Source organism: Phaseolus vulgaris, chromosome 5, assembly GCF_000499845.2.
Source record: "Phaseolus vulgaris cultivar G19833 chromosome 5, P. vulgaris v2.0, whole genome shotgun sequence".
NCBI classification, from domain to species: domain Eukaryota; kingdom Viridiplantae; phylum Streptophyta; class Magnoliopsida; order Fabales; family Fabaceae; genus Phaseolus; species Phaseolus vulgaris.
This window is the reverse complement of record NC_023755.2, coordinates 34,170,937-34,198,503: the sequence shown is the minus strand read 5'-3', so window position 1 is coordinate 34,198,503 and position 27,567 is coordinate 34,170,937. Positions and strand designations below refer to the sequence as shown.

The 27,567-nt window shown below is 35.6% G+C and overlaps 2 protein-coding genes across 2 annotated transcripts; both read right to left on the bottom strand.

The window, feature by feature from the left end:
• Positions 1-7,854: 7,854 nt before the first annotated feature.
• LOC137834507 (transcription factor bHLH117) lies at positions 7,855-8,694 on the bottom strand. The gene has a single exon (XM_068642536.1). The coding sequence runs from the start codon at positions 8,659-8,661 to the stop codon at positions 7,939-7,941; it is 723 nt and encodes a 240-aa protein (XP_068498637.1). The 5' UTR covers positions 8,662-8,694; the 3' UTR covers positions 7,855-7,938.
• A 3,182-nt stretch (positions 8,695-11,876) lies between these two features.
• LOC137835523 (histone-lysine N-methyltransferase ATXR3) lies at positions 11,877-26,905 on the bottom strand. The gene is made up of 20 exons (XM_068644061.1): positions 26,603-26,905; positions 24,025-26,394; positions 23,808-23,864; positions 20,704-21,849; positions 19,969-20,342; positions 19,337-19,882; positions 19,154-19,254; positions 17,641-18,679; positions 17,446-17,517; positions 16,698-16,808; positions 16,496-16,596; positions 14,765-14,864; positions 14,569-14,664; positions 14,189-14,356; positions 13,975-14,100; positions 13,798-13,851; positions 13,261-13,508; positions 13,061-13,169; positions 12,649-12,951; positions 11,877-12,333 (listed from the first exon to the last, which is right to left on the bottom strand). The coding sequence occupies exons 2-20, from the start codon at positions 26,276-26,278 to the stop codon at positions 12,157-12,159; spliced, it is 7,182 nt and encodes a 2,393-aa protein (XP_068500162.1). The 5' UTR covers positions 26,279-26,394; positions 26,603-26,905; the 3' UTR covers positions 11,877-12,156.
• Positions 26,906-27,567: the final 662 nt, after the last annotated feature.

Sequence of the window (27,567 nt, the reverse complement as noted above, 5' to 3'; positions counted from 1 at the left end):
TTTAACCTCTCGGTTTTAACCTTTGAACCTCTCGGTATCATCAACTTGTAAAACAAATCATGCAAAGATGGTTATGGTTTTAACCTCTCAGTTTTAACCTTTCAACCTCTTCGTGTCATCAACTTGTAAAACAAATCATGTAAAGATGGTTAAGTGATTTTAAGCGAGAGCTTATGTTAAGAACATTTAGTTTAACAAGATAATTTATTTTCCAAAACGAATTCACTTATATTGAAGACATTTTTTGTCGAGAGATTTGTGTTTTCTCTTAAGCCGAGAGATTCAACTTAAACAAAATAAGTTTTTCTTGAAGGAGAAATTACTTTTGGTTGAGAGTTTTGAATCGTTGGATTATGTAGATTTCTCTCGGAAGGGATTCACTTGTGGTGAAAAGTTTCAAATGTATTTCTCTTGGGAGATATTCTCCTGGAGTGAAAACTTCCTTGGCCGAGAGTTCTGGAGCATTAGATTATATAAATTTGTTCTCGGGAGGGATTCACCTGGAGTGAAAACTTCCTTGGCCGAGAGTTTTGGAGTGAAAACTTTGAAATGTATTTCTCTCGGAAGGGATTCACTTGGAGTGAAAACTTCCTTGGCCAAGAGTTGTTACTTTTCTTTCTTGAACTAAGAGAATGAGAACACACTTTTAGAAATGATTTCTTCATTAAACAGTTCCATCACGGGAGGGATTTTCTTTTGGAGTTAGAAAGCATCCTTGACCGAAAGGTATTATGATTGGTTGAGTCTTGATACTGTTCATACAAGTCTTCAACTAAAATAAAACTTCAAATGACTTGTATTCCATGTTCTCAGAATTGTTTTTCCGTCCAGGGTTTCTAATTTGTAGGCTCCATTTTGTAAATAATCGGTTATTCTGAATAGTCCGTTCAATGTTATTCCTGCTCCGCTTCCCTTCTTGTTTGATGATCCATTTATATATAAATTCTATGATTCTTCTTTCAATGGTGTTATCGGCAACTCCATGATGAAATCTGAAAGCTCGATTGACCATGCTACCATCCTTCCTGCAAGTTCTAGTTTTCTCAACTTTTTTCTATCGGACAGTCAATTTTCACTATTATCTAATGATTCTGAAAGCATGGTTGGAGACGTCTCGCTGTATACACCAAGGCAAGGGCTATTTTCTCTACAAGTTGATACCTAGTTTTGGCGTTTTGTAAGGCTCGACAGACAAAGTAAGTTGGCTTTTTGTTCTGGGAACTCTTGGACAAAGTTTGCTCCTATGGTCTCATGTGAAGTAGCTAGGTATACAATGATGGGTTGAGATGACACTGGTTTCACTAAAATTGGGGCTTCAACTAAGATTTTCTTAATCATTAGGAAGGTTTACTCACACTGCCCAATCCACTTGAAAGTTTTTGCTTTTCTCAACAGTTTGATTATAGGTTTCTTCCTTTCGGCTAGGATTAGTAAGAATCTTGCTAATGTTAGAATATATGGCCTTAAACAAGATAGGGGGTGAATTATTTATAAGAGATTTTTGAAATTTTTTGAAGGTTTAATGAAACTCAGTGAAGAAATCCATAAGAGGAACCAAGTTAGCCAAGAATACAATCTGTTTTAAAGTGAAGCACAACAAAACAACTGGTTGTTTCTTCGATTCAATCGATTGTTTATACTAGTAGAAATTTAAACAACTTAAAAACAGAATTTAAAAGAGATCAGAGAAAGAGAAATGCACACAAGCAGTTTATACTTGTTCACTCTTACAATAAGAGCTACATCCAGTTCCAAGAAACCACTGGTAATCCACTAAGCAATCAAAACCAAATTACAAACACCACACACCAAAGTAGTGACCTTGAACCCCTCAAGAAACACACTACCTTTGGCAAACCACACCAAGAGTGTTGATCTTGAACACCTCAAGAACACACAACACTCTCTACAATACAACTATAGAAATACAAAAGATTGAGAAAAGGATTACACCTGATCAAAGTACAACTGAAAAGAATACAATTGCAATCCTATTCCACTCTCACTTGAAAATCCAAAGCTTGATGTGAATCTTGAAAACTTGAGATTAAGTTTGTCAAACTGAATTTCTCAAAACTATTTCTTACTCTTCAGAAACATATAACAAACTATATATATTTCCAAAGATTGGTTAAAACATTTAATGAAGGAGTGTATTCAGTTAGAAATCATTTAAGACAGATTCACCAATCAAAATTGAATTATGTTAGGATTTTCAAAGAAACAATTAGTTGTAAACACGAAACAACTGATTGATTTGGTTTGACAGTTAAGTCAACCAAGTCAAACAACTTTCAACCTTTTTCAAAAACCTCTAAGAGCAAAACAACCGGTTGATTCGACAAAACATCATGTTGTTTTTCACTTGGTTGGAAAAACATCTATTTTAAAAAAGGTTTCAATTCACATCAGTTTTAAATTCAACAAAAGAGTGAATTACACTTTAATCTACCCAGATCCCACACACACACAACAGCAACACCAAGCTTTCATCAAACACCTTGGATTTGGATTCTTCAAAGCTCTTTATCACTCTTGATCAACAGCTAAGGCAGTCAATCTTCCAACTAACCTCTAAACTTCTTTTAAGTTAGTTGGACTTCTCATTTTCAAGATTTTTCACACTTGTGAGTATTTGCTTCAATCCCTCTGTTAGTTAACATAAACCCTAAGAATTTTCCACCTCTCACCCTGAAAACACATTTATGAGGATTCAACCTTATATCATACTTTCTTACTATTGCAAACCTTATATCATTCCTCCTCTTGTAAAACCTCCACAAATAGTGTTGATAAAACCTCTGACAAGCTTACCCAAACTTCATTCGCAACTTCTCCTTCTTTGAGGACTTTGACAATTTCTCTCTTCTCTTCTTTCAACCCTTCTTTCTATTCTTTCAACCCTTCCTTTTATTCTTTCATCCCTCCTAACAAAACATTCTTCCCTTCTACTCGCATACCCCCTTTCCATCTATTATGGACTTCTTCCCTTCTCGGTATTCCTCCATCTCTTACAAAACGCTTCAATTGCCTAGCCTAAACTAACTCTTCTATTTGGTCTTTCAAAGATATGCATTCTTCTGTGTGATGGCCATGATTTCTTAGTGCTTACTTTGATCAACTTGTTCTGGTGTTCATGCTATTCTCGGTGGTGGTATTATCTCTGCAACCATTGCCTCTTGTAATATTCAAGCTTTATTAGTGCTTAAAGGTGTATAATGTGGAAACTTCGTTCCACGAGTTTCTTTGACTCCTTTATATTGTTGCCCTCCTTCTCTTTCATTATAATTCTTTTCAACTCTGCCATCTGCTTTCACTTGATTTCTAAAATCCCTCAACTCCTCCATCTGCATAAATTTTGATGCACGTTGCCTCAACTCGTCAATGTCGTGATCATATGATGCATTGCTACTTCTGGACTTAAATTGCGGATACTCAATGCAACCTTTCCAAAACGCTGCATAAACAACATGAGTGATTCTCCTTTCTCCTGTCTTATATTCACCAAAGCAATTGAAGTCAAATGATGTGGTTGACTTGTAGCAAATTGCACTCCAAACTTCTCAACAAGTGTATCGAAACAATCAATGGACAACAGTGGCAAACGAGTAAACCAACTTAAAGTTGCTCCCTTTAAAGTGGTTGGAAATACTTAACGTCACTCCAGGTATATAAGCTTATCTGTGTTGTATAAATTGTTATGTGTTCATCAAGGTTCGTGCTTCCATCGTACTTATCCATAGTTGGATTTTTCCAATTCTCAAACAGTGGAGTCTCTATGATTGTTTCAAAAAAAGAATGTCTTCTCACAGATGTTCCAAAAAGTAAGCTTTATGTTTTCGGTTGCCTCCTCCATGTCACTTTAAGACTTACTTCATTATATGTGTTATGATGTGTTGAACAAGGTGCTTTGATGTCTCCAAATCCAAGTGGAATGCATGAAGATTCTTGTTGTTGGTTGTGTGTGTGTGAATCTCACTAGCGCAGAAATGCTAATCAAATGCGGCTATTTTACATTTACAAATGCGGTTATAGAGCCGCATTTGATCAGCACACAGTTGTAAATCAGAGAAATACAAATGCGGCTATAGAGCCGCATTTGTAAATGCGATTTACGAATGCGGTTATTTGAAATAACCGCATTTGTATATTCTTTTGAATGAGCTCGCATTTGTATATTCTTCTGAATGAGCTGGGGTTTTAGGGGCACGTTGTTGGTGAAGAGTGGAAGGGGAGAAGAGGAAACACGGCAGCTGCGGCGAGTGCGGCGGCGGAAGCGGCGAGAGCGAAATGCGACAGCGGCGGAAGCAATGGAAGAGTACACCTTCAAAATGCAGAGCGAAACCCATTAAAAACGAAAGCAATATGGAAAGCGAAAGCCATTGAAGTTCAATGCAGTTGTTAGGAGCAATGGAAACAAGAGAATAAGGGGCAATGCAGTTACGTACCTTCGAAAATGAAGAACTTCGCAACCAGAGAAAACGAAGAACAAATATGAGCGCAAACGAAGAATGAACGAAACTGTTGAGCGCCTAAAATTTTTAGGGTAAAATCCATTTACAAATGCGGTTATTTGAATAACCGCATTTGTAAATCAAAACGCTTGATTTACAAATGCGGTTATTTGAATAACCGCATTTGTAAATCAAAAAGCTTGATTTACAAATGCGGTTATTTAAATAACCGCATTTGTAAATCAAAATAATTTCAAAAATGCCACCGCGTTTTTTACGAATGCGTTTAAGCGCTGAACCGCATTAAATAAGGAGCATTCTTTTCTTATTTTTGTACTAGTGTCTCAATCCTTTTGAAAAAGATGTGTTTTCTAAAGAGTGTGAAAATTCAACCTGTTGAAATGTCGATTCATCCGGTTGTTTTACTCTTAGTGTATTTTGAAAAAGATTTGAAAAAGCTTGACTTTGTTGTCAAACCAATTCAATCAATTGATTTGTGTTTTCAATCGATTGATTTTCTGAAAACCTTAACAGAATTTTGTTAAGTGACTTTAATATGTTTTAAATTATTAAAACTGATTTTGGTTCTTGAATTAAATACTTTGACCATCTGATTGAAGTTTAAATAAGTTGTTTTACGCTCGTGGTTGTGAACCAACTAAGAAAAATCATTCAAATTAGTTTTTCAAGATTTCAAAGAGCTTTGGATCATTCTCAAGTGTGGAATATGATTATCATGTATTCTGTGTACTTTAATCTTTGATTGTACCCAAGTGTATTCCATTCCTTTCTTTCTTGATCACTGAAATTCTGCGTGAATTGGTGTTGTGTAGTTTCGTAGGTTGTTCTGAAAACTATGTGGTGTTTGCCAAAGGTGGTGTGTATTCTTGAAGGGTTCAAGATCATCACCTTGGTGTGTTGTTTGTAATCAATGTTTGATTACTTAGTGAATTCTTAGTGGTTGTTGAAGATTGGATGTAGCTCTTGGTAAAGAATGAACCAATATAAATATTTTGTGTTAATCTCTCTATCTTACTTTTTTTAAAACTACTTTTGCTTTGATTTTCAACATTGCTGGTATAAACAACCGATTATTTCGGAAAAATAACTGGTTGATTTTTTGCAATCAAATTAAAAACAGTTTTCTAATTGGTTGTACAGTTTTCTAATTGATTGATTTTTCCCTGACTTTCAATTTACCTTAAATATTTGCAAAAATCTTTCATAAACAACTCACCCCCCTATTGTTTAAGGCCTACACTTTAACATGATGAATACGTGTTCATGGTTGAACAGTTTCAAATGAAGTTGTATTTAAAATTGTTTATTCATTCAACTTCTACTTCATATATGCATTCTCAACTCTCAACATACTCAACTCTTCTTCATTATTTTTCTTTAGATTTTCAAACTCCTTTTGCAATATCATCAACATAGTCATTGGCATGCGAGTTAATTTTACCTCTCAAGTTAATTTTGATTAAAAAAATAAAATTATGCGAGTTTATTTATACAAAGAGAAATAAAGGCAAATTGATCTTTGGTGCCAACAGAAAAAAAAATCCAAACACTTAAAAGCCCAAAATACAAAACGCTAAAAGAATACAATTAAGTTTCTCTTTGATAAAGATTCTGATGTTGGAATATTTTTTTAATTAAGTTTGAAGTTTCTTATAAATTTGGGTATTTTTTTATATTAAGTACTAAAAAATTATATTTTTTTTAATTGAGTTGCTAATATTTCATTTTTTTGTTAAGCGAAGTATTAATATTAATTGTTGTAGTCTTGTGGATAACATAACATGTGATTTATATTGTTGGATGAAGGTAAACAAAAACAATAAAGAAAGCAAAATGAAAATCTAGATAAGGTTTTGGGAGACTAAAACAAACATGAGGTTGAATAGTAGAATAAACATGAAGTTGGAGTTGCATGTAATAAAAAAAGTAGTGAAGGACATCCAATAATAAGACCTATATATGAAATATCTAATTTACAAGTGATTTTTATTGTTTTGGTTCAAACAATTTGTTTGGATAAAATTGAAAAGGAAGTGAAAACAAAAATGTTTTTTTACAAATTCTAAAGATATAAATATGAGTTATTGTTTCAGAATCTATTTTATATAACCTTAGTTTGAAATATTTTAGTTTTTTTTTGTTGTTGTCAAAAACACTAACCCAACTTTTTTATTAATTCTATATTTCAATTTAAATGTATAATGTGTTAATATATTCTTTTAGAGAAATTTAATACATTTTCTAAAATATAAAAAAAAAGTTAATGTATTGTTGAAATAATATAATTTATTTATAATATTTTGGAATTCGTTAAATGCGTTTTTTAACCTATGGAAAATTCGTTCCCTTTTTAGTGTAAAAAAACGCAGTACATGGACACTTTTATATTTTATGATATTCATGTCCAATCTTGAGAACATAATTTTTAATTAAACGAGAATTAATAGGCATCTTATCATTTTAATACTTTATTCAATGTTTTATAATTTACAACTAATCTTGAAATTTCTCACTTATCCCAACACATTCTTAAGATAAAATTCAAAACAACTTCATAAGGGCTGAGAATGAGAAGATTTAATTAATCCTATATTTAAAAAGTCTTTAATTTTTTTACAATATTATAAAGATTATTGGATAATTTGTATTGATTGCTTGCTTAAAATATATTTCTTCATCAAATCCGATAAGGTAGAGACACTTATTTCTCTCTCTTCATTCTCCTTCCACCCCATATATGTTGGAGTAATAATAATAATTTTATTTTATTTTTATTTTTCATTCCTGTTTTTAAATAATCTACATTTCCATTATTTTTCCTTTATTTCCACCCTTATACTTCTCTCTATTACACTTAGATAATAATAAATTTATTTAGAATTTGTTGGTAGAGTTTGAAGGAAATAAATCTGGTATTATTTTTAACGAAATTTGATATTTTGGCGAGTTATAAATGATAAATATATAAAACAAATGATTCAATTCTACTGAATATATTGAGCGCAAAAATGAGAATTTGAGTGTTTTAAGTACAGAAGGAAAATGATCAACTTATTCGCAAAATAGGGAAAAGGAATGAAAAATACTATAAAGATAAGAAATGATATTATTTTCACCCGTTTTATTAAATAAACACACACTTAGCACATTTATTTTAGTAATAATATAATTTAATTTAAAAAATATATACGACTAAATTGTTACAAAAATAATTTTAATAATATTAATATTTTAGTTAGGCGATTATAGATAGAGGGTGTGAAAATAAAAATCTGGTTTCAGAAAAGATATTAAACAGAGTGTGAAGAGGATTGGGTTTAATAAAGAGATTGTTAAGTGTTGTTGAAGTGATTAGGAAAGTGAGGTAAGGTGAAAGATGAGAGAAGGTAAAATAGTTGAGAAATTGAAGAGTCACTAAGTAGGAATGTAAAATAGCAGAAAACATTGAATACAGAAGCTAAACTTAGTTGAAAACAGATTTGGAGAAAGCAGAATCATGGTGCTGGTGTTTTCTGTCGGATAATTGTCTGAGCAGTGATAACTGTTCCAGAGAGAAGACACAAAAGCCCTGAGAATAAAGCATTGTTTGAGCGACGGGGGAGTTAACCAGCACCTGGAGGAGTTGTGATCGGTTCAGCTTCTCCAGATCTACGAATACGGCGGCGGTATTTTGTCGGGAGGAGGAGGAGGAAGAGGAGGAGTGGGAGGGCATGGACTGTAGCACGCGGAACTGCGCCTGAAGGAACCTCACGTATTTGTAGGCTTCCTCCAGAAGCGTCCCTTGATCCATTTTCTTGTCCCATGGCATCAGTTTCTGCAGGTACCGCGTTTTCTCGCTCAGCTTCTGTCTGCGTTGGCGAGCCAGGTTACTCTGCGGAATCAGCGGAGACTCCATCCGTTGGCGTTTTGGCTGAGGCTGGTCCGGGGAGCGGAGCTGGGGAAGATGGAGGAAGGGAGTGGGATGATATTGGGGGAAGAATTTGAATGGTTGTGAGGGTTCGGTTTTGGGAACGAGAAGCTTTGGAACTTCTGAAGGTTGCGGTATTAAGGTAGGGTCGTCGGTTAGGGAAGCCAAGGTGGGAAAACCATCTTCCAAGATGGAAGGGTTGAGAGAGAGAAGTGACTGCAAACTGGTGCCGGAAAACATGGGGTCCAAGGAGGAGCCGTCGCCGGGATACATTATCATAACTTAGAGACAGACAGAGAGAGTGAGAGAGAGGGAAGTGAGAAGACGCTATTGCATGAATGAAAATGGGTATATATAAGAGCTTATGAGAGATAAGATAAGAAAGGAGTTAATTATTGATAATTAATGTAGTAATTAATTCAACGGAATAAAATTGTATTATACAATTAGAACTTATAATAATTAGAGAGATTTTATTAGAATGGTGGATGATTTGGATTCTTTGTTCTTTGCTGTTGAAATAAAAACTAATCCATTTGTTATATCAATAAATTTGACAGTCATATTTATATTTACTTGGTTTTTATTTCATTTATTAGATTTAACAATAAACATTAGAAATGGGTAGGGTTTATTAGTGAGAGAGTCGAAACGTTACACAAATGGTATGGTGACCTCATTGTAAATTTTAGATTGGGGATAAAAATTATGAATTGTTAAGATTTATTAAAACAGTGTTAACGTTGGGCAAATGTATGTTTTTACTTTTGAAAAAAATATAAAAAGCATAGATTGGATTATGAAGAAAAAAGAATATATAAATTTATATTTATGTGAGAGAAAGAGAGAATGAGAAAGGAAGTAACAGGTGGGATGAGAAGAATGGATGATGAAGGAGGTTGGTTGGTTTGTTTGTTTGTTTGTTTTGTCTGCTCTGATACTATTTTTGGCCGTTTGTTCTTTTCCTTATTATCCCTGTCACTCTGCTGTTGTCGTCAACTTTTCTCTTCTCTTGTTATTTAGTTATGGTTTCAGGCATGGCTTGCATCGCAACCGTTGCATGTCATCACCATCGGACGGCTGGGATGCTTAATTCTGAAAAGGTTATGTCTCGTCCTCTTCCATCTTCCATCAGTGAACCAAGTTGTTCCACATTATTCACACCTTCTTCCAATGGGTATATATACTCATTTTGTTATAATCACACACTATGCTCAATCGTTATTATATGCATCAAACGTGGTTTTACATTAAAAAAGTATCTCAAATTTATGATTTGCTTATATGGTCATCCGTGTGAAAAATAATGACAAAAATAAAAATAAAAATATATATATATATATGGTATAATTTAGTTTTTCCTATTCGTCCAATATGATTTAGATGAAAATATTTTTTTATTTATATAGAAAAGTAGGTGTTTTTTTCATTGTTATCCAAAAATCAGCTGAAAGGACAAATGTTAAAAGAATGTGACAACAATAAAGACGACCAAAGCATCAGTTTGATAAAGGGAGAGAGAACATCACGGATTAAATGCAACAAAAGCATCAAAAGTTAAGGTGTAAAAGTGTCATTTTACTAAAACCAAACATATATTGATTAAAAATAAATGAAACGACATTAACATCGATTTTTAATACTAACTCAGATATTATTTAATAATATTTATATCTGAATTCAACAAATCATAACTTAATCATCAACCATATTTTTTTGTTTTAATATTCATCTTTATTTATAAAGTCTTAAAAATGTACTAACAGTATAAAAATACAATCAGATAATTCAATCCTTACACTTGCTTGGAATAAAAAACTTTTTGTACATATTCATACGGATAACTTATTTAACAGTTATTATTAACCAAAATGAGTCGGTAGCATGCAAGCAGGATTGAATAGAACCATGATAATTGAAAGACGGTCTAAGATAACCCACAATTGTAAGAGTGTTTAATCATCTAAAATTGTCGACATGTTAAAGATCATTAATTTTCATTTATCTGAAAGTGATCTCATTATCATATCCACATAACAACATTTTCACATAATATTATCTCACAACTTATTCCTTTTTTTTCATTATTATCATTTTTGTAATTGTGTAGATACCCTCCCTTTCATGTAAGAAAGATCGCTATGTTTTCGCCTTTTGTACGAAAATTAATCCACAAAAAATGCTATAACTTTTCATGTAAGAAAAAGTTGGGTTATAATTTTTATTCAATTGGATAATATGAAAAATTAAAAATTTTAGTTTGCAACATATAAATGAGAACAAATTTGCAATTGACGCTTGCTTGGGTGGTGATAGTATGGGTATCAGATAGAGTATTCAGTGTTCCTCTTTGTCCCAAATAAAACCAAATCGAAGCTGCGTGTGCATGCAATTACAACTATTAATTATCCGTGCCATGTAATCATTTGATTCTGCTTGGTTTGTTGTTATAAAGTGAAGCGATTCGTCAGTTCATGCACCGCAATCTCCAGACAAACTGCGACACGTGAATGTCAGATAATGTTCATAAGATCCTTAAGCTAAGTTTAAGATCAAATACTAATCACTCATATTCTAATCAGCAGATAATGAAGCTGGTCATATTATCGAAGAGCAAATGTTATTTATTAGTGTGGACTAACATGCCAACTATTATTTCTGGTGTTTGGCAAATGGATATTCATTCTGATGAAGAAAACCAAATCGATAAAGGAGACTCAGAAACCTTCAATTTCAACCTCGGGGATAGTCACTCAACAAACAATTCACCAAAAAAACACCTCCAGAAACGAGTTACAATGTCCCTCTAGGCTGTGACTTTCCGATCTAATCTAGTACACCTATCTCCTTCGGTCTCAAGTCTTTTTCGTAGAGGATTGAAAGAAGTGAATATTAGTTTTGATGACTAATTACACTTCTAAATGAATTAAAAAAGTGACTATATATTAACAATAAAACATAAATCTAGTTCTCTATTCCTACCACATCATATATTCTCTATCGCACTCACATTTCCCTCTCCTCAGCTTTCTCTTTTATATGTAAAATGGCGCTTAGGGAAATTTCCCATCCAAAAATGGACAGCTTTTTAAAAATTAGCAGTTAACAATTTGCAATAATAAGGAAATATACTGGTAAAAAACAGTTGAAGCTGGGTTTATTGTTTCAATTTACAATTATTTTAATGGTCTGTCAAGTTAAAAATTAAAGCATCTAACAAACCTTGTTGCAGCCGAAAAAGCACAAAAAACAGACACGCAAGGACAGTGTCAGCGATTATCATTTCTCCCTCCGTAATGTTGGGTATCAGCTACTGGTTTCGAAGAGTATCAGGTGCCAGCTCAGTACGAAAAAGTGCAGAGAACATCCCCACAATGGGGCAACCTAATAGAAGTTTCCAAGGTGAACTCGATCCGAATATTTGAAGGGGACCATTCATGGGGAAAATTACAGGGCACAGTTTTAGCTTAATAAAAGACGAGAACACAGAAGACTGGAAATAACCTTTCTTTTTTCTTCCTAACTATCATTTCATATTACATAAATGTAAAACCAATGCCCTACAATCAAATGAATTACAAATCAATGGCCAACAAAACTGTACACAAGAATGACTGAAAAGCGGTACAAGGAATTACGCTTTTTGATTAATAATTACAGACCCCCACCCACGCTAAAACAGGCAGCAGCTCTGAATGATGAACCATTCCACATCTAAAAGTAGGTGCTTTATCGAGCGTGCTCTGACCAAAATTCTCCAAACCATGCAAAATTTTAACGGTCCCACATGGCTTGGAATATGGCAGGTCTGTGCTTCAACCAATGAACCATCTCCCTGTCCAGTGCAGAGTTATTTACTACAGCATCTAACATTGGGCTACCAAAGAATTTCGGAAAACTTTTGAATGACCATATCCGGTCTTTGGGCCAAGATCTCTGCGGCTGCTTCTCCTGAATAAACAAACAGAATAGATGACCAATTAATTGCCAGTGTCACACTAAATCACAATCAACATATCTGGGCTAGGCTTTAAGCACGTCATTCCTAACACTGTTAAAGAATCTACTTAATGGATTTGAATCTGATTGAAGCTCATAGAAGCATATTATTGCCAGAGACAGTACGTGACAATTGTGGAGAAGAGGTTTTCTATGAACAGCATGAGAAGGTATCAAGGCTGTGGATGCCGTTACTTGACTCGCATCTATGATAAAAGCACAATAACAGAATAACTTAAAAAATATATCATGATAAAAAAAACTAACCATTCTAGCAAGCATAGATCTGACGGTCCTTGGACCATAAACACAATGTCGAGAGGGCTTCTGCGCCTTGGCATAAAAGGAACTGGTGTCTGGTAAAGACAAGCAACCCCTGCTAGCTCTAGCCAGGCTCCGATCTGGATCTGCATTACTCTGGTTGTGCCAAAATATCAGCTGTCCTAAACAATAATTTTCACCATATATCTTTCGGTACTCCTGAAATTCTGCTCCCGACTTGTTAGTGTACTTGGGACCTAAGTCAAGTGGACTAATATAGACAGGTGGTGATGTAATCGTTTGATAATTCTGCAATATAAAAATTAAAACTGTTTTCAGATTGCTAATGTATGGTTTAAAAATTACAAAAGAAAAAATTAACTGTACCATGTAGCTTATTGGCAATAGAGAAACATACCTGTATCCTAAAGAAGTACTTGGTATAAGCATAAATATGGATTAAGTCAGCAGCAGCATCATGCCGACATTTATATGTACAAGGAAGATTTCGGACCTCGTCCCTCAACCTTTGAAAATGAGAAAATTAAATTGTAAAGATTGTGAAGTTCCACCAAGTTAAAATAAACTTAAGACAAACTAGATGTACGAACCACATACCATAACAAAGATTTTCGAAGCTCTTTTTGAATATCTACTGAATTTGAAGGATCGTGAGAATGAATTTTAAACTTCAGATCTTTCAAGATGTCTTCTTCAATATGAGGAGCGATGCACTTAAGAAGCTCCTCAACAAATGAACCCTCACCTTTCCAGAGGAAGGAAACAGTTGCCTCGGGACTAAGCTTCTCAAGAGGAGGTGGTGCTTTCCGTGGATCGCCAAAAATACATCTCATAACATACCTTACCTGTAATACCCCATCAAAAATTAGCATCATCTACAAACTACAGAGAGCAAAATTAATTGGAAAACTAATTATCAGAATGAGATAATATTTTGCAGAGAAAGAGTTGACATTTATCGAGTTCAAAAAACAAAGGGTTGTGTTGTGTATTAGTGAAATGCTTGATTTCTTACTTAGTGTTTACCAATTCTCCTTTATGATTATGTTTACATCCAAAGAGTTTTCTTCTTATCAACGTTAAAAAAATAGAAAATGAGACAACACAAATACAGATATAAGAACGCATAATCACCTTATCAAGAGTGACAGCAAGATTCTGAAGCCTTTGGTTGTAAACACCCTCAGCCTGAGTCATACAAAAAGTGGGATAAAGGGACAATATTTGGAGGAAAAATGAGAATACAATATTACAAATGTCATCTCATGAGAATAATGTACACAAAAGAAAGCAGATAGACAGATAGAAAACCTGAACTTCGGCATCACTCCTTTCAACTTCAAGACATATATCTGAAAAATATTTTCTTTTCTCTTCCAGATTATGCTTTAGAATTTCTTCAGGAAGTTTTGTTCTTTCAAAATTGATAAATCTCACCTTCACCATAGAATATATGTTAGAGAAAATTGATACACAACAACCACAAAAACAGAAAAAGGGTATCAACACAGATGAAGGCACATACAAGGCGAGCCGCATAAGCAACAAGCCAATCTGGCAGGCCTCCAAGCAAACAACTGCCTAAACCAGCTCTTCCAAGGTCATTATAATCCTCTTCAGACACAGAATTTAATTCACAAGCTTCTAGCATCAAATAATGCCGATCGAGAATTCCATGAGAGTCCTTCAGAACCTAAGAGGACAGACAGCACACTCCAGTCAACACATAAAATAACCAAATACTGAAGAAACGTATATGTAGAAACTCAGATTTTATGCAAAAAAACGCTACCATTATTAACAAGCAAGCATGTCTTGTAATTCCACTGAACAATTAACAATATTTCTGTCTTATTTTGGTTTTTCTTAGCAACTATAAATTGAAATTTTTGTACAAGTCCAAACCTTTTGGAAAGCCCCTTCACCAGTCAAATTTAGATAGCTCCCACGGCATACTTGGCTTCCACACAAACAAACTGAAGCTTCATACTCCTCCTTGCTCTACAGTGAGATGAAAGGTACTCATTACACAGCGATATACTAAGGATACATTTATCTAATGGAATAAAATAGATAGAAGTCGGAAGGTAACAAGACAAACCTCTGTTACAGAATTGTAGTCGAAAGTGATCTCCTCACCATGTTGAATTTTACGAACACTATAAATACCAATTTGATACTGACCATCAACAGCAGTAACCCTGAAAAAACAGTGAAAATAACAACAGATAACTACCAGAAAGTATAACAATTAACAATTAAAAAAATCATGCAACCTAGTAATATAATCCTCAACTAACAATAAATAGCCCTGTGTCATTGCCAGGGAAAAATTTGAAATAAAATATATAAAATGTGTCCATTGGTCAAACCTCAAACTAATGTCAAAATATAAAGACTTAAATACAATAGTCCTATCATGTACGTAGGCTTGGTCCCTCAGCACCTTTATTGCCACAGCCAAGGGGCAGAAGTGGAAGCTCGGCAGACCAACTAGCTGAAATTTCTTTCCGAAATCAACCTATACAAATTCTACTTCCACTGGAAAATTAAATGGGTAATTTCAACTTAAATGTCATTAGTGACATCATTAATATCCACTAGGATCATTACCTTAAATGAACACACAAATATCTCTTTTCTCCTTTGATAAGATCGTTTAGGTCTTCCATGTCATTATTAAAGCACTTTTAAGTCATTTGTGTTTTGTTGCTATTTTACCAAAGAATTTCCCCCACCAAAAGAGGGCAATCACAAAAGCATTTAAAGCCCATCAACACATTGAAGAACAAAACAAGACAATAGAATAAGAAGCAACAACTTTGCATGTCGACTTAACTCTGAGCCTGGTAGCAATGCTTGCATTTAAGTTCTTTTTAGCAGAAAAACTCAAGTGCATTTTTTTGTGCAATTTTGATCCCTCTAGTTTATTTTTTTTAGTGAATTAAATCTCTATTTTAAAAAAAAAATGATCCTTTTGTCCATTTTGTTAACATAAAATTATCAAAATCTTAATTTCTACTCAAGTAATTGGAAATATACAATTGATATGGCATTAAAATAATTTATAAAATTTGGAAGCCAAGAGTTTAGTTGAAAATTGATGTCAAGTGTGAAGGGAAAATTATGGGATTATTTTTTACGAAATTTGATATTTTGGCTGGTGAGTTATAAATGAATGAATATATAAAACAAATTATTCAACTTTTCTGACGATTTGGAATACAAAAAAGAGAATTTGAGAGTTTTAAGTACAAATGGAAGGTGATGAACTTATTTGTAATAAGTTAAAAAGCACAGATCGAGTTCGACAAAAATTAGAGGGAGCAAAATCACACATTAACAATAATAAAGGGACTAAAATTTCAATTGAACCCAGCAAATATATAGATATATTAGGATAATGAATGGAAAAGGAAACATTCTCATTAAATTTAACATGCCAATATTTGATCGTCAGCAACAACCACAACATGCAAGATGCAGATCATGATGAGCCACGAGCAGTTTGTTACCATTTTCAAACAAAAACCAAAGAAAAGAAGGGTTGCGGCTGAAATGGGCCTTTGGCCCAAATTTCTGTTTCCTAAAACTAGGTTTAGGTCTTCCGCAGCCCTTCTTCAGCAGCCACAACCCTTCTTTGTGTCATCACAAGAATCATGATTGTATTTGGTAAATAGATTAGTATAATCTTTCATGCACAAGTGACCCCCAAAGTGCACACAGTGAACTAAAATAGCAAACAAAATTGTTTTACAAACAAGAGAACTAGTATCAGGATCTGAAAAGACAGCAAACAACAACCATACAATATGAAAGACAAACAACTTACTTGGCTTCACAGTTAGGTCGGCACGAATGACATATTCGACTGGCATAATTAGCCATATGCATGGCATCAACAACAACTAAGTCATACCCATCAGCATCACCCTGTCATGAAAGTTGTAAGATTCATCAGTATAGAATGAAGATGGATGAATCATATCAAGTTAACCATCATAACCTCAGTATTTTGAAGGGATAGGGGGCACCTTTGGCCTCTCAAGGTAGATGTTGTAGAATTCTGGTGCTGGATCTTTACTATCTTTCTGCAGAGATCGAATCCCATCTTGTTTCTCAAGCCACTTCCACACAGGATAAACCTATGAAGAACATTTAACAAACTATAATGCCTCACCAATACAAAATCCTATAAGCATATGATGCTACAGACTAAATTTCTAAACTGGATAGCCACTAGTGCATTCAATAAACTGAACAAGCAGAGCACATCAACTCAAAAGAACAAACAACTATATCTACAATTATTGTAAATAAAACATTTTATACAAAACCACAGCTAGCATTTTGAGAAGTAGTTCAGATCCCTGAGGCTAACTAGAAAGTCAAGGATCTGATAGGCCAATATTTGTTATGGTCACAAATTAGAGAGTAAATTATTGCATACTTCATACACATGGAAAATTTTCTATTCTCTAGTGAATTGTTGTTGCTTAGATATTTGACATGTTTCATATGTAAAATACAGAAATGTATAGATTTGTGCTTTTTGCAGAGAATAGATCAAGAGTAGTTTAATCATGTTCAAAGATACAGAACAAATCATGATTGGGCACAGTCTTCTATTCTGTCTTTAGATGGATCGTTGCTTAAATATTTAACATTACACTGGAAACCTGAATTTATCCCAAAGTAGGAACTTGCACGAAGAAACATATACCTTGCAAATTTAATATTCAAAGACTGAAGTTTCGAGGGTAAAATTCCATTGAGACATACCTCTCCCAAAAACTCCACAACAAAATCATCTTCCGCAAATCCTTCTTCCTTGTTGCAAACAACACCAAGCCCCTGCATGATCCATCCCAACAGATAGTATCATAACCATGAAAAATCGCAGTGACAAATGAATCACTTGCAGACTAGTGTAAGATAACAGTTAAATTGTAATTAACAAACAAAAAGAGGATATACCTTCCTATAAGCTACATATTTGTCATCAGGACGACTATCCATGGCCTTTAGAATTCCTTGACACATTTTAACCATTCTTGCATCACAATCCTCCTCAGCATGTCTTTTAATATCTTCAACAACAGGCCGCAATGGGTAGCTCATTGGAGTGCTTCCAGTTCCAGTAAAATTTCTACCTTGCTTATTCAATGTTCGAAGTAGAGTATCTTCTATAAACAAATGCTTCTCCATCAGAGTCCAATCTAACTCCTCTGGCATAGAATCAAGCAAAAGATTGTGTGTAAAAGGATCAATTCCATAAACTTCTTGCTCAATAACCTCATATCCTAGCTGCTTTCTAGGTTTGTAATCTTTCACTTCAGGAAGTTCCATATCTGACTCCTCAGTGCCATTCTTTTGTGCACTCAGCTTCTCAGCATAGTCGTCTGGTAATGAAACCCTCATCTTCCTTTGCACATCATCCTCGTCAGCTACAATGCAATATTCATCAATGACTTTATATTTCCTGGTAACTGGAGGAACCAAACTTGCTTTTGTCATGCGTGCACCCCACTCTCGATCATCAGTTATAAAATCCAACTCTTCCTCAAATGTCAAGTATCCTTCCCCTCTTGACTCCCTGATTAGACTTTCTGAATGTACTTCTCGTTCACTTTCAGAGTCAGAGGTTGTAGTATCACTATCACTCTTTCCATCTTCATAGGACATATCAAGATCATCGTCAGATGTTTCACTCTCTGAGTCCATAGATTTCTTGTTCAGCTTTGATAATCGCCTCTTAATTTCTCGATCAGAGGTATATTCAACATTATCCAAACCATGTGTCCCATTACTCCTATACTTCCTTTCATTCACCAACTTATTCTTCTTATACTTTGACAAAGTAGAGCAGGAGACTGCAGGCAAGTCATTGTCCCATGATTTCAGTAATGCATTTCTGTCATGCACAGATTTAGAACTCTCTTCCAACCGTGTTGCAAGCTGAATAAACAGTGTGATAATATGATTCATGTAACTAGCATCACCCCGATTCTTCACTCTGTGTAATCAATATCAATATGAACACATTTAATATAAATATTGGATTAAAAATACATGAAAAATGTGGGTTGTCAGATGATACACATCCAAGAAACATGAGCTAAATGAATAAGTCCATAAGCAGAGGCAACTGTAAGTATAATGAGTAAATTTTGAAGATAATGTCGAGTGCAAGACAACTAAGACATGCAAATCACCAAATTTAGCATAGATGAAATCACTACAATTGCAAAGCAGGAGAGCTTACACATCAAACAGCTCAATCGCAAGAACATACATCACTCGATCAGTATTTTGACACAAATATGAGAAACTAAAGGGTGCTATGTATTCTTGTCATCATAAACTAATAAGCCCTATCATCTTCAGTTCAATTTGCCCAACAATAAAAATAATATAACCCTGGGATCAGATAAAAGTGAGAATAATTACCACCTACCAATGAAAAAGGAAAAGCAGAAAGAGAACTTACTTTATGGCATCACGGCACATTCTACTTATGTCCTCTTTCACAGAATTCAACCCACGGCTACTGTAGTAACCATTTTTCATTTTAGCCTCGATTTCTGCAACCTATTAAGAAAAATAACCCAAAAGAAATCATGAACAAAGCAGAACTTCATGAAAGGGACATTGAAAGAGTTTTGCACAGTACCTTGGGCACAAAAAAATCGCAAGAGTTTGTCTTCATAATTTCCCTGAGTCTTGAGGCAAGGAATTCCTCCATCCTCTTATAACCACTTTCAGATTTCTTGATTGCCCAACGTCTTGTGCGAGCATCCCTCGATAGAATGGAGGAGGACTTTCTAGCATCATATAGTTTTGATCGCTTGTACAAGTTTTGACGGAATAATTGCTTGGTATCTCTCTTATCCACACTATCAAAATAATCCTTCAATTGCCCAAAATCATCTATACCTATACTGCTGGATTTGGATACAGATGAGGTTAGCTCTGCAATATTTTTAAGGCTTCTAATTTTATGAGGATCCTCAGAAATTTTAGTCAAGTGTGAACTTCGGCTCTTGATCCATTTCACATTTGCAAACTTAAGAGTCAGCTCTCCAAACTGGTTGCACCCTCTAATGTCTACAGTAAATAAACCAGGAAATGAAAGAAGAACTTTCTCAAGCATCTCAGCTGTAATATTAACACAACCCCTTAGAATTATAGAATTGATCTTTTCTTTCTCGTAATCATTCTGCAAACAAATAATCAGATTAGAGGAAGATGAAGAATATGAAATATTCTGGTTAATTTGAATTACCAAATATATATCAAACCTACCAAAATGTTCCACAACATAGTATCGGTACAGGAATGACCCAAGGATGACAAGTTGACCTGTATTGACATTTCTTTATAAAACCTTACAGAAGCTCTCCAGCGCTTGCAAGTCATTGAAGCAAAAACAAGGGACTTCAAATCAGATTTCAAAAAATGGAAAATCCGTGCTAGCACACGACCATCCAAATTGTCCCAGCTTCCCATTTGAGAATCAGTAACACCAATTTCATCTTCAGGTAAAGTAGCATCACCACATAGATCCTCAAAACTGGATTCATCCTTCTCAATAGTAAAATCACCATCTTCCAAATCACTGTCCTCGTCACTATCATCAACCAACATCCGGGCTCTCTTGACAGCATGTGCATCACCTTCTAAAAATTACAAGTACCAACATACATACACAAAATAAGGAAATAAATTAAAAGTTAATCATGAAACCATTTGAATCAAATTTATTTTCTGTTATATTCTCTAATAGACCAACACACACTACCACACAGGAAGTAGCATGTGACAAGGTCAAAAGCATTGCTCAGAAGGGTAAATTTGCTAGCAAATGGGCTCACAGCTTATACTAGTCACGCTAATACATTAGTCTAAAAAAATAAATTAGTTGCCCAATCACTAGCTATTTTTAAGAGAAAATTTGAGGTTTGAACAAAAAAACAGGTTGAAAAATTACAACCAAAGAAGGTCAGCGGACAAATTAGATATCAAAGGACTAATCGTTACCTGATTTCCAATATAGTTGTTTTTCAATTTCTTTCTTTGGTTGTCTTGCATTGATCCAGGGATCTAAAACCTCATTTATGGCAGCAGCAAACTCTCGGCTTTTATATGATTTCATTACCAGCTCGTGTAGCTTCCCACGAGTATAACCAACAAACTGAGGATGTAAGCTGTTAAACAAACTTGAATTTGTGTAAGGTTCACCGCATGCTTGAGTTTGCTTTGACGGAAAACCAAAGCATGCACCAGATATTGAACTGCTTTCTTGTTGGATCGTGAGACTACCATCAGATGTTTCTGTTGCAGAGGTAATAGGAACCCAGAGTTTATCACTTTTCCTGAACACACTGCTATGCCTTTTTATGATACCTTGATCTACTAAATACTGTAGCTCTGAAAATGATGAGGGCCCCCTTTCACGCCCAGAACCATCAAAATAATACCAGTCACCCAAATGTAATTGCAACTCATGGATAGTACAAAGATGATCTTTAGGAGTATTAAGGAATTCCATGATCTTGTAAGAACCTTGATCACTAAAAGCTTTTAACTGAGAATCATGGTCAGTTGATGATCTCTTGCTATCACTGGTTGCAGAGAAGGGCCGACTTGACCTAGAATGATGTCTTTCCTTGCCCCGTGTCTTGTGCCGTGACTCAGAGACCAATGACCCCTGGTCCTTTACTACACATGCATTTATCCTGACCACTGAAAGAACATTCCCTTTCACTCCTCTCACAGAAACAGGCTTACTTTGAACGGATCTGCCTGCAACACTGCATTCATCCCGCTCATCAGCACTGAAAGCCCACAGAGGAAGATCAAGCCTCTTGCTTTGAGAAGGAAAATACAAGTCATCTTTTTGAGGCCAACGAGGATCTTCACATCCTGACTTTGGCATTTGACACAATGAAAAACCATTATTTAGGACAAGTTTCTTTCTAGAATATCTATCCAGGGCCTCATCATTCCTCTTCCAGTCACCACCTTTACATGACCAACGGGTGGAAAACCAGTCACTAGAAATACCAAAGCCAAGTCCATTATCCTTATCAGATGACATACTTAACTGTGACTCAGAATCTCTAGATGCTAAATCAGTACTAGAATCACAATCTTCCCCAAGGCAGGAAACACTCCAAGGAAAACCTGAAAAAGTCAGAGATACTTTGTCATGACATAAGTGAATATCCCTTTATTTTTCTAGATGAAAAATAAGCATAATCCACAAACAAATTTAGGGTGCGTAGGCATAACAAAATGGACAAATTATAATTTTAAGTTCCATACACGATGTAAAATAACAATCTGAGATGGTTTACAACTTCTGTTTTCAATAAAAAGTATATAAACAACTGAATGGGATTACCGCAAAATTTTGTTTTACGAACCAACCAAATCAATTGCTAACATAAGATAGCATACTTAGCCATCATAAACAACTGAAGATTACCACAAACTCTTTTCAGTGAGAAGTTACAAAAGAGCAACAGAGCCAAGCCTAAAATGAAATGCAAATTACGTCATTTTATAAATAATCACTAAAGTGTTCTGTAGAACACTAAAAAACTTCTTCAGATTTTAGACACAAATAAGGTGTATTTGCTTGAAACAAAAGCAAGGTTTTAAATAGTGCACTACAACGGCAAAGGGGTGCAGAAAAGTCCCCCATCTACCAACAAGGTTTGCTGGTAGAGTGGTTTAGTGTAGCAACCATACAGACCAAATGGCAGACTGAATGGCGGCCGCAGCAGCACTTAGTTGGTTCCAGAAAAGCTCTCTCAACTCAACAGAGAAATTAAGATTTTTCTGGGGAGTTATTCTTGGGAGTCCGATTTTCAAACAAAATATACAGTATAATAGAAGTAAAAATTATGGTTGTAAATGACACAGGTTTAGTCAAATTCAATCCAATTTTTCAACACAATCCAATTAAATTTAATTGGGTTAAATTGGATTGTTGGGTTATTAAAAAAATTATCACCTCTTCACAAAAATATATATTTCATTGCTTCTTAATGTTTGTTAGGTAATAAATATTTTCAATGCCTATTAATTTTTACAAGGTAACAACAATACTTATATCACATACATAAACAATACACATAATAATACATAAATTTCTTTTTTATAGTAAAATTATAACACAAATAGTATTTTATCATATACTTATTATGTAGTTGGGTTGGATCATGACCATCGAGTTTGAAAGTCACGAACCCGTTACCCATTCCACTTTAAATTGGATAATTCTAACCCATTCCACAAAACTGTAATTGGGTTGGGCGAGCTTGCGTGTTAGTCGCATGATCATCAGGTTTGAAACTCACGAATTTGTTACACAAAAATTCCAACCCATAAAATGTAATTGGGTTTGGCGAGATTGTGTTTGTGCAACCCGCCTAGGCTCCTAGTGAAAATGATAAAAAAAAGACATTTAAAAGATGATGACTAATGATTTCAAAATCGGAACTTGTATTTGACTTTTGTTGGCATTTACTTGTATGTTTTGTTAAGAAATATTATTATTAATTATGAATGTCATTAATTTAGAGTAAGTTTTACCATTTTTGTACATATATTTGCATATAATATACATTACATTAAATATATAAAAATTTCAAAATAACTGTTATCTGGCTAAAGTTTTTGGTGCAGACCACTACTCGCCCCTATGGGATTTAAACACTGAACAGTATTATTTCCAAATTACAATGCTGGCCTGCCAATGCTAAGCACATACAAGTTTCACATATTTATCAGCTCTCAGTCATGTATTACCAATATCAAGAAGTGGGTCCACTTGTCAATGCTCAATCATAACCGAAAACAAGAAGCTGCTTTCCGCAAAAATATGACAAAACACCAGTAATGGAGAACTCCAACAACAAAAACCTCAATATTGCCAAATACCAGAAAACCAGAACAATTAGAAAATTTGCAATAAATGACCAATAACTTGAATATAGCACAATATATAATGCTTCCAAAAAAGTCAAACTTCTCAGAATATCTCGTCTTTGTAAGAAATATCACACAAAAAATCATGAATTAATAGAGAAGTTAAAAAGATGAAAACAGACAAGAACCACAAAGCAATTACGTACCTTCATAGTCTCTCGATCCCTCCCCTTTTGCATTTTCAAAATTCATTAGCAACACTTCTGCAAGCATAAATGATAATAATAACAAAGGTGAAAAAGATGATGAAATATTAAAAAGGACGAGGATTGGGGGTGAAATTAACAACAAATTTTGAGATTTATTTTCTCACTTTTTTTTATTAAAGAAACTCTCAAAAAATTTATTGACAGAATAAAATACCTTTTATTGCCTCAAGTTCCATCTCAGGAGTGACATCATAACCCTCTAACAGATTTTTAACTCTTTCATCAATGTGGAAGTCCTCCAAAAGTTCAGATGAACGCAAACTGTCACTAGGGCACACTAATGGAGGCGAGGAGGTTAGCATTTCCTGATGACACTCAGGAGCAGATTGAAGAATATCAGGTGTATCTGACAAGATATTACCAGGAGCTTCTGGAGGATTTACCAGTTGAGTTATGGTATCAGACACAATTGAAGGAAAGTTCAGAGGTGCCAAAGGTGACGCGGCATTTTCAACTGTTAGCCACCTATCACTATCTAGGTGCTTGATAAAGTGATCTGACATTAGTACACCTTCATCCACAAGGACCTTGATGTCGCACAATTTAGCAGGCCCATTCTCTACACCACCATAGTCCAGGTAATACCATTTCCCTGATGACAAATCTGTCACCACAGGGACATGTGGAGGGGTATCACAAATGTCCATATCTTCCTCCATAGAAGGCATCTCCTCAGGAGGTAGCTCGGAGTGAGGAGATTCTTTGTGGGTAACAATTGGGCTGCAACTCTGGTGTTCCTTTAAAGGTTGACTGCAGGTATCTTTCTCAACAGACTTAATGGCATATTGCACACTTTTTTCATTCTGAGACTCGGTACTTGAACAGTTTGAATCCCTCTGAGTCTGCTTATCCTCAATATCCTTAGAACAATTTTGGGAATCATGTTTTTCACTAGGCAAGGGTTTACAACTTGAATCACGACGACTGTCTTTCCTAGCCTGATCTAGGGGAGATGCTTCTGACAAAATTGGGGTACTATCCCTAGGATCATGTCGTCGACTTCGATCTGGCGGTGACTGCTCAGCTCGTGTTGGACTTCTCAATTTATGATCATGCTGACGATTTCTGTCCGAGTTCCTTGTGTATGGCGACCTCTCCCGACCATGAGGGGATTTCTCCCGGTTATACAGATATGGTGACCTCTCCCGACCATGTGGTGGAGATTTCTCCCTGTTATAGGGAGATCTGTCACGACCACAAGGAGACCGGCGTACCGGAGTTCTATCTCTATGATCATAATACCTGCCTCGGTCTCGTGGGGATCGCTCAGAATGACCAGGGCTGCGCCCATGCCTATCATAAACCTGTCTAGTAGACAAAGAAGATTCATGATTTCTACTTGAATATTTATCTGCCGATAATTTTGTAGCATTATTAGTTCGGTAAGACCGTTCCACAGAACGACGAGAATAGTTTTCTGGATAAACTTGGCGACCGGTATCATCAGAAAGTCTTCGGCTTTTTAAACCGGCATAATCTGCAGAATGCTTCCGCTCATAGCTGTCAGTATCATTGCCAAGCCTCTTCAAGCGACTTCCCGAAGTGTAATCTCGTGCATGGTCCTTACCATTGCTGTGAACGTTCTTCTCGTCATCCACAATCTTTGAACTGATCCTTACATTCCGCTGTTGTCCACCCTCCCACCTGGGAGAACTTTTAGCATGCTGACTCCCACGAATATTCAATTCCTTCTTCCTAAAAAAATCATCCCCTGTATATCTCCCAGAAGGTGTACTTTCACGTTCACGTTCACGTTCAACTTTCCACCCTTTGTCCCTACCTGAATGGTACCTGCGGATTCTACTGCTATCATAATCTGCCTTGTACCATCTATCCGGAATGAATTCTCCCTTCTCAATTTCATCATTTACTCCTCTCCACGACCCATATTCACCTCTCTCAACTTCCCCTTTCCTACCACCCTTCTCAGGAACTATCTCCCCTCTTTCAACATCCTCTTTTCTCCATTTTCCAGAAGCAATCTCCCCCTTCTCCAGCTCCCGTCCTTTCCACTTCTCACTCACAATCTCCCCGTTCTCAATCTCGCCCCTCCTCGGTGGGGGTGGCGGCGGCATCTCTGGCACGAACTCCCCATTTTCCAGGTCAGTCCTAGGCCACTTCAAAGTGCCCAATTCACCCTCCTCAACTTCCTCCTTCTGCACCTTTTCTTGCTGCTTCTCCACTTCGCCACCATTCTCAACGTCATTGCTGCTCCTCTTGCTCACTCTGTCCAAACCCAATTCACTCTTTCTCGCCTTCATCTTCCTCCTCTCATTGCCAGCAAACTTGAACAACTTGGAATTGAAGCCATTCCCACTCTTGCCTCCGCACACAACAGTCTTCTCGGAACTCGGCAACCTCTCCATAATATACTGCAAAGGCATGCACGGGACGCCTCCATCGCCCATGAAATCTCACCTGCACGTAAGAACCTCGAAACCCTAGCAGTCCCCTCGCCCGGGGCTGTCGATGCTCATGCTGCAAATGCTTCGCCTCAATTCAATCCTCGCTCCAATTGAAAACCCTAAATTCCACACACAAGCACGAAACGGGTCAAAGCCGAAGCAAATGCGTATAATTCGCGCATCGGCGCGCGCAAGCGAACGAGAAACCTCCCGTGGAAAAAAAATACGCTTTAAGATTCGAACCGCGCGAAACCACTCCGCGAAAATATATAAAGGAAAATTAAAAACAGAAAAAAGAAGAGGTAGGAAAGAAGACAAGAAGATTACCGAGAAAAGAAAGATAGAGAGAATATGATAGATCGGAGAGACGAGCGTAGCTGTAGTTTGAATTTGAAGCGTTAGAACAAAGAAGATCGAAAAGTATGGTTTGTGGCCAGAGAAAGATAGGGTAATTAGTAACAGTGTCTTCCGTCTTCGCGCTTCCTCTCTGCTATTATATGTTCTCTTCCTTCCCTTCTTTTGGGTTGTTCTTCTTTGATGTTGGTCTGGGTTAAAGACGAACCAAACCTTCGTGTATATTTCTTCTCTCTTTTTTTTTTCTTTTCTTTGTGTATATTTATTTTTCTCTTTGTGTATATTTATTGTTGGTGACTGTGTTAAAGTACCAAGTTGCCCCTCTTCATACGAAACTGGATATATATTTGGGTGGGGAAAAGGGCCAGGCCCGCGTGATTTTTTTTCTTAAGATCAGAGGAAGACTCTTTCTTCCTACACCTCCATACCTTCTTGTGCCACCCCCATACTAAATGTGAAAATATCATTCTATCCTTTTTTCTTCACCCCCTTAGATTTCAAATAATAAACCTATGGATTATGTAATCTGGATATATTCTGGATTACATAATCTGGAAGTCAATTTCATTTAGCTTCCGGATTACACAATTCGGAAACTAATCTTATGTATAGAAAAGACTTCTAGATTATGTAATCCGGAAGCTAATCACAAAAAGACTTCCAGATTACATAATCTGGAAACTAATTCTGGAGACTTCCAAATTATGTAATCCGGAATATTGAGAAGGGTATTTTTGGAATATGAAAAACTTATGGGGTGGCACAAGAAGGTATGGAGGTGCAGGAAGAAGCAGCCTCAGAGGAAACTGTTGTTGACTTAACACAAATTTCACAGATCCATATGCAGATAATAAAATATGGGAATTTCTTTTTGCACCCTTAATTTTCTTTTCTTCTGCACTTTTATAAATATCAAAATTCTCACTTTATTATTTTGG

What these genes read in the sequence shown, in the direction of transcription:
- LOC137834507 (XM_068642536.1), bottom strand. Translation starts at nt 8,661, where the DNA reads ATGATAATGTATCCCGGCGACGGCTCCTCCTTGGACCCCATGTTTTCC.
- LOC137835523 (XM_068644061.1), bottom strand. Translation starts at nt 26,278, where the DNA reads ATGGGCGATGGAGGCGTCCCGTGCATGCCTTTGCAGTATATTATGGAG. An exon ending in TTGTGGAGTTTTTGGGAGAG is followed by an intron (nt 16,809 to 17,445) that starts GTATGTCTCAAT and finishes TGTTCTTCATAG; the next exon opens with GTTTATCCTGTGTGGAAGTG. An exon ending in GGAGTGATGCCGAAGTTCAG is followed by an intron (nt 13,852 to 13,974) that starts GTTTTCTATCTG and finishes TGTATGACTCAG; the next exon opens with GCTGAGGGTGTTTACAACCA.